At 44.1% G+C, this 7865-nt stretch overlaps 1 protein-coding gene across 1 annotated transcript in view; it reads right to left on the bottom strand.

The window, feature by feature from the left end:
* BMP6 (bone morphogenetic protein 6) overlaps positions 1-7865 on the bottom strand; it is a 149081-nt gene that overhangs the window by 24644 nt on the left and 116572 nt on the right. Inside the window, exon 2 of the mRNA XM_059399404.1 lies at positions 4213-4405. Coding sequence (XP_059255387.1) covers positions 4213-4405 — 193 coding nt within the window. The remainder of the gene's footprint in view (positions 1-4212; positions 4406-7865) is intronic.

Below are 7865 nucleotides of genomic sequence, written 5' to 3'. Positions count from 1 at the left end.
AGGAACTTTGCCTGTTTGACAACGGAGGAGTAGGCTGTGACATTGCTTACACCAGGAGGAACTGAATTTTAAATCTGGGAATTAATTCTCGCTCTCCAGGTCTTCCACAGACTGTACCACGATAGAATGCAGGGAAGTTATCATATACACCGAGGACAGACCATCACTGCCAGCCACGCTGATGCCAAAACATACAGGGTAGAAAATGGAATTTCGAAACTAGCAGGAGTAAGTGGGTTAACTCATGTATCAAATAGGGCCATCTTTCAGACACCAAAACATTTCTGGCTGGCTTTCAAGAGATGCTGTTTGACTTTGACTTCTAATTACACAAAATTCAATTAAGAAGAGTAAAAGTGTTTTTAACCAAACAAGAAATGTAGATGAAAATATTCTTGAAAGGCCTAAAAATTGCACTATTAATCTGAAAGTTGCTATAAAAGTAAAGATCATGAGTACATGTTCTGAAAAGCAACGTGCTACCACCATAAATACAGGTCGAAGGTATTCAGAGCAGCCTTTCCACTCCAAGCCTCAGACAGCTCCATGTGTAGGAATTTGGGAAGAACATAGTATAAAGTCAATGGACAAACAGATAACACTCGGAGTAAGTACAAAAACTTTCACATACATTTTCTTCTAGTCTTTTTTCTTGTCCGTACCCTTCCTCCAGAAAAGCAGACAATAGGTAAATGCTTGCTCAATAGATCAACAATAGAAAAGCCTGGTAAGGGGCGCCTCAGTGGCTCAGTGGGTTAAAGCCTCTGCCTTTGGCTCAGGTCATGATCTCAGGGTCCTGGAATTGAGCCCTGCATCAGGCTCTCTGCTTAGCAGGAAGCCTGCTTCTCCCTCTCTCTCTGCCTGCCTCTCTACCTACTTGTGATGTCTCTCTGTCAGATAAATAAAAATAAAATCTTTAAAAAAAGAAAAGCAAAGCCTGGTAAGTCAAAGAACCAGGGCCTGAATTCTCACTGACACATTTGCATCCCCAACTGGCCAGTCTCACTGGACATGTGCATAGAAGCACCCTTGGCATGTCTGCATCCCAGTTAAGCAGACAAGAGATGAGGGACGTCCACTCAGGGGATTGCTTACCTTTTACTGGTGCTTCACCTTGACCTTGGGACTGACCCCACGTCATCGGGGTGACTTTTGGGAAACAGCAGACAACACTTGGACACTTGGACTTGGCTAAACTCCTATGTTCCAGATTTCATTCTCTAAAGGTAACATGCCTGCCCTGCTTATCTGATGGGGTCGGTGGTTAAATCCTAGCCAGGGAAGATGTCAGAAGACTCTTCCCAAACTCTAAGGGCTCTGCAGATGCCAATTTTTACCAGTGTCCTCATAAAAACAGTAATTTATAACACCAGATATTAATGCCCTGTGCTACTCTGATTTAACCGCACGAGCTGTCTGGGTTGCCAGCCCAGCTCTGCTTGTTGGGGTGCTCCAGATCTTTTCACGATTTAGTCTTATCTCAGGGCTTATCCTCAGGTTTTGACTGAAGTATCCAATGTTCCCCTGTTCTGACTCAAAGCACCAGCTATTCAAGTAGTCACTTTGTTGAATTTACCCAGGCCAGTGATTTCTTATCAGTTAAGAGGAATATGTTTCTGCAGAATTCATAGCTATGGCCAATCTTCCAAGAATCTTTTCTGACCATCCCCTGGGTCAGGCTTCTTCACTGCTTTACTATCAAGAGGTCCAACACCTAACTTCTGCCTCAGCTGAGGTACGGCTCAGCATCGAAAAACCTGCCTTTTTGTATTTTTCCTTTTCAAGGAGGCCAGCGATTTTTGCAAAACAAACTTTGGTGACATTAAGTTAATCCGTCAAATACTACAAATTTCACTCACACACAGATTAGACAAGTGAGTTTCTTCCCAAGCCGGGAGGATCATTTTTAGCCAGGACACCCCAAGACGGTACAGATGGGGAGATCAGACCTTGCCCAGAAGGAGGCCTACAGTTAAATCTGGAGGCCCCTGGAAGAACTTCAGGACACAGCAGGAGGCCTGGGCTCCTCGCCCACTGATAAGAAAAGAAAATCTCCTGTTGGCCAACCTGGAGCCCTTTAAAAGCATGAATTTCTCCCAATCCTCCCCGTATTCCCCCTTTCCTATGCATGAAAGTTCAACACATCCAGTCGCCAGATACTTCTGTCCTAGAAGGCAGGGAAATGACAACTCTGCTTTGACAGAGTCATCAAAGGTTGGGACTGTTTGGGATTTTGTTTTCCAAACTCACTGCTGGCCTCCAGAAAGTATGACACCACCATCTTAAGCGCAAGGCAGCTGTTCGGTTTTGGCCGGAGTTCAATATAAACCTTACAAACAGTCTGCTCGCTCTATTTTTTAAAATAATAATAATTCTGAAAAATCCCGTAGTTTAAAAAAATCCCAATTGGGGCACCTGGGTGGCTCAGTGGGTTAAGGCCTCTGCCTTCAGATCGGGTCATGATCCCAATGCCCTGGGATCGAGCCCCGCGTCTGGCTCTCTGCTCAGCGGGGAGCCTGCTTCCCCCCCCCACCCTCTGCCTGCCACTCTGCTTAATTGTGATCTCTCTGTGTCAAATAAATAAATAAAATCTTAAAAAAAAAAATCCCAATCTAGTGTTTTCACTTTAAAAAACCTTTCCTGCAGAATGGAGAAAACCATGTATTCCAAACTGATGTCTGAGCCAGAAAGGTACTAGTCAGTTATTTTTACCAGATACAGTGGACAGATAATTAGGCAGATTGAAAATCAATGGCTAAAGCAGACCCAACGAATCACCACTGAGTATCAGTTCTCTCTGAAATAAGACAAAAATCTATCAGTGATTAATTTATTATTTCAAAAGAGGCCCTGGATGGTTAAGTCATTGATGATACTTTTGTTTAGGGGTGAAAATCAGACATCAGGAAAAACCTTCCCTTTATTCTGAAATGTTAGGTATAGATACCACAGTGGCTATATTTTACTTCAACTGGCCCTACTAAGAACTCACATACTACCAACAGTTCTTATAATCAACACCATGACGTGTCCCCAAAGCCTGGCATGTGTCTTTGCTTCTTCTCTGTTTCCCTCATTACACACTCAAACATGTGCAAGGGCCAAACGTTGGCAGTGCTCTCAAAATAAGCCCTTTATGGGGCAAGTTAATGTTCGTTATTATTTTAGAGTGCCTGTTTGTAGCAGAGCCACATACAGATCCCTAAGTCCAGGAGAAACCAAAGTCATTCCTCAACCTTTGGACAGATTTCCAAGACCAAAAGCAAGAATCGGACGTGGTTCATGAAACCAAAGCTGGCAAATCCCTTGCAGAGTTTGCACTCTCTTCCTTTAATTGTTATCAGCCTATTTCTCATGTAATTGCCAGGTTGTCTCATCACCTGCTGCATCATGTGCACTGAGAGTGCAATGGTGCTAATTCCCACTCAAACACTGAACTGACCCCCCAGATACGAAGCACAAGTCAAGGTCGCTGCCTTGCTTTCTGTGTGCTACAGGATCGAACTAGCTGCTGCAATAGTTCTTCCCTTGGCCCTTCTATTCCTCCAGAAATCCCTCAGTGGAAGTTTTTCTTTATTGGTAGACAGCCCCAAGAGCATACTCTGTTGAAGTTCTTTTATAAAATCAGTCTGGCCTCATTTCAAAAGGCAAGACTGTTACAGACACAATGGGGAAGGATAGAGTATTGTTTCCTTGTATCCAAAAGAGAAGAGATAGATACATTCGAGACACACACACACACACACACACACACACACACAAATGTACTAGATCATGTATGTGTATATATTATATGCAAACACACAGCTTTCTACTAACTTGAATTAGTATCATTTGTAAGCATCCTTACATGATACTCGTGTATGCGTTTATTTTTGCTCCCCTCACCCATCGTTCAAAGCAGGCACTGAGCCATGGTGGGAAATGTTTTGTCCCCAGTAAGGCATATGTTCTCCGATCACAAAGGATGCTGAGTGGATACTGTCCATCGGCTTTGCTCAGGAGAGGAAAACTATTTGGAAAACCTTCATTTTAGTAACAAAAAAGTTGTCTTGCTGGCTGAACACTACCATTCAGAGCACATGCCTCATCATGTTCACACGATGCCCCTGACCTCCAAACGCCCTTCCACAGACATACTCGGGGTTAGATGACAACAGGGTGAGAAATGGGGGCCAGCCCCGCCCGTTGGGGTTCCTTGAGCCTTCATACCTGTGCTGATGCTCCTGCAAGACTTGATAAATGCTGATAAGAAAAGTTTGGTTTTTAAAACTCCCCACAACACAGTCCTTGTAGATGCGGAATTCTGCAGCCGTCACCGCCTCACCCTCAGGAATCTGGGATAAGTTGAACTTGAACTCTTTGTGGTGTCGCTGGCCAGGGGAGAACTCCTTCTCGTACTCCACTATAAGATTAAACAAGAGAGAGTGACAACTATTGTTACTGGACTAAGTGCCACGGCTCATCTCAAGAAAGCTGCCCCATTTCCATTCATAAGTGGATTTTACCAGTTACCAATGGCTTAGGAGAGGGGTTGGGGGAGGGGGGCAAGGACCAACACTGGCTGGGCTGTCAGACGGGCTGAGATTAAAATCCCTCATTTTACCCAAGGATTAAATAAAATTCTTAGGTTTTATTTGGTTGAAATACCTCACATACTTGGTTGAAGTCAGCTGCATGAAAGCAAATTATGTAAACTCTTGGCTTCGGTTTCCCTCACCTTCGGAGGCAGGAATTAACAGGGCTTCCCAAGGAAGTGGTGAGAATGGAGGAAAGGATGAATAAGAACGTCCCTGGCGATCTTGGCGTCCCTGGCGATCTTGGCCCCGGTGACCCTTCTGTGGCCCCCTTTCCTTCCTGCTGCCTGGCCCCTCAGGTGAGGTCATCTCCCCCCATCAAGCAGTTGGCATGGCCAAGGGTGCTCCTGAGCCGAGCTCTGGGAGGGGGTCTCAGCTGGGAAGGGAATGAGCTGCGCATCGGCCTCAGCCCGAAAGGTCCAAGGGTCTTTGTATTTTGCCTGCTGGTCAGTAGAAAGTTTTGTGGAGGAGTTTAGGGTAAAGCTTCAGAGAAAATGCCGCTCTCACCCGAGTGCACTGCCCTCCTTCTCCCAGAACAAAGGGAGGGCTGCCGGGCTCAGAGGCCGGGGCCCCTCCGCTCCATCGCAGAACCCAACTGTGAGGACAGACACGTGGAAGCGAATGACCAACAGTATACCTTGCTATTTTTTCTAATGCTTTTCTAAAAACTGGGGAAGAATGGAGTCTGAGATCTTTTCTTTTTTTTTTAATGAACTCTTTCCCCTGCACAAAGACAAAACTATGGAAACTACACCCACGAATGACCATTTCTCAGAGTCGGGCTTCCAACTGTCTATGTCAAGTCCTATGTGAGACAAGCGGTATCAACCTCAGAGCTGCCCTCATAAACGCGGTAAAAGAGAAAAAGGGCTGCTCTGCTTCCCACCATAAATCCTTGACTCTTTTCTTCAGGGTTTGGAAACACTTCTGCCCTACTGTTCCTGTTAGTTTTTTTCTTAATGGGAACCGCAGTGGAATCTCACGAGCAAATTAATCCTTCATGGCAGAGTGTTCCCAGGGCTGTGGGTAGGGGGAGAAAAAAAAATCAAATTATTTGCTACCTCCAACTCCCTTTTTTCTCCCACTTATGTTGTTCTCCATAATCACTAGAGAAAAGCTTTGGAGATTTAGTTTCTTTAAAAAAGAAAAAAAGCCAATAACTCTTTACAAGAACATAAGGCCTCAATGGCATTTGCAGAAGCTGAGGAGAGTTAAGCCATCTATAGGTAGGAGGTTTTAAATAAAGAATTTCTGAAACTGCCATGGGACTATGCTAAATCTTTCAGATTCAAGTTATCTCTTTTTGGTGTGAGGGTTGTAAAAAGAAAAATAAGCTTTGACTTGTGTAAGAGCTTGATAAAAGTAAAAAAAAAAAAAAAAGAAAAAAGAAAAAAAAAGGTCTAACTAGAAAGTAAACCATGGTTCAGTCCCAACAAGAGAACAGGTTTTCTAATTAGTGGCTAAGCATGAAAAGCAATCTTGCTGGTGAGTTCACTGAAGGACACCCATACATGAGGGTGTATCGCTTTTCCCTAAAACTGATCTCCCTTTAAGTCTGATATGTTATCATCAGCGGTTAAAAAGTGAATCAAATCTGATTTCCCAAAGAGATTTTAAAAAAAAGAAAAGAAGAAGAAAAGAAAAGAAAAGAAAGTCACATAGCTTTTCCTTAAGGCCTTTTGGGTACTTAAATTTTAATTTCAACAAATAAAAATACATTAAGATTCACTCAAAAGAATCCATAAGAATTCCTCAAGGAAGTCATTCAATTGCTATGAATATAAATGACAACTACAAAGAAGAAATCATAAATCATGGCTGTGACTCAAGATATAGGACAGTGACTTAAGACATTTTGGTCATACGAAGTAAACAGAAATTTCAATAAATTGGAAATGCGGTAGTTAGTTGTAGAGAAGTGCATCATCACCACACCTCCCTGTATTCATACTGTTGGGTGGTACCCCCCCTCCCCTGAGGTGGGCTCTGTGACCTTCTCTTGACCAATCAACCAAGCAACAGTAGTGACTTCCAAGCTTTGAACTTCCTTCCACTTAGGTACCTTGGAATGCTTATCTGGGGGAAAGATGGTTACCATGGAAGAAGTCCAACTACTCTGAACCTCCATGCTGTGAGGAAGCCCAAGCTAACCACGTAGCAACGCTCTATGGTACATGACGAGACAGATGAAGGGAGAGAGGGAAGAGCCCAGTCAGCCTCTGACCACTTCAGCTGAAGCACCACACCTTCAGCTAAGATGTCGTCTTAGATGCCCACTGCAGTGGAGATGCTGGAGGACTCCAACCCCCGCTGGCATCTGACCACAGCTGCACGAGAGACCTTGTGTCAGAATCAACCCAGTTGAGCGTGGTCATTTCCCAAGGCTGTGGGAGATGACAGCACAGTGTTTTAAAGCCCCTGTGATTTGGGGTGATTTGTTACACAATAATAGGCAACTGACCCAAGAAGAAAAAGGAGGACCGGAGAGGAGGAGAGAAAGAGAAGGGGAAGTCTGATCTTGCTAGGAAGGAGGGAAACTGCATACAATTCGTAAGGATTGTGAAATGCTGGGAGGCAGCACGTACGACCGAGGAGGAGCCCTGGCAAATGCTCACAGACAAACGTGAAGAGATAAAGAATCTAAAAATGAGAAAATAGGAGCATAGTTCAAAGCCTTCACATTACTACAATATGAATTAGAATGCACTGCCTTATATGAGCATTTTCCCACTTCTCTTCCACTGAGACAAAATTGTCTGGAAGCACTCTGAACTTTCTTTTGCCTTTCCTTTATCTCTGAGGCGATTAAGGAGCCTGACTGCCCACCCCTCCTCGTTTTAAGCTCTCTCACTCAAAAGCTTCACTCCTGATTGGGAGGGAGACAAACCATAAGAGACACTTAATCTCACAAAACAAACTGAGGGTTGCCGGGAGGAGGGGGCTAGGGGGAGGGTGGTTGGGTTATGGGTACTGGGGAGGGTATGTGCTATGGTGAGTGCTGTGAAGTGTGTAAGCCTGATGATTCATAGACCTGTACCCCTAGGGCTAATAATACATTATATGTTAATTTAAGAAAAGCAACTGAAAAACAAAACAAAACAAAAAACCCTTCACTCCACTGTCTTCTGAACTTCTGTTTATGCCTCTTGGCCAGAAGCTATATCATCTTCTTCCCTCTTCCCCACAATGCCTCAGCCACCAGGCACTGGAGTTTGCCTGGAACTCCTTTCTCCCCCAAAGTCTTTTGCCTGCAACTGAATTTATATCATGTATTTGCTGATGACTCAT

This window comes from Mustela nigripes, chromosome 5, assembly GCF_022355385.1.
Source record: "Mustela nigripes isolate SB6536 chromosome 5, MUSNIG.SB6536, whole genome shotgun sequence".
In the NCBI taxonomy this organism is placed as follows: Eukaryota; Metazoa; Chordata; class Mammalia; order Carnivora; family Mustelidae; genus Mustela; species Mustela nigripes.
Note: the sequence above shows the minus strand (reverse complement) of the source record. Positions and strands in the feature narration are given on the sequence as shown.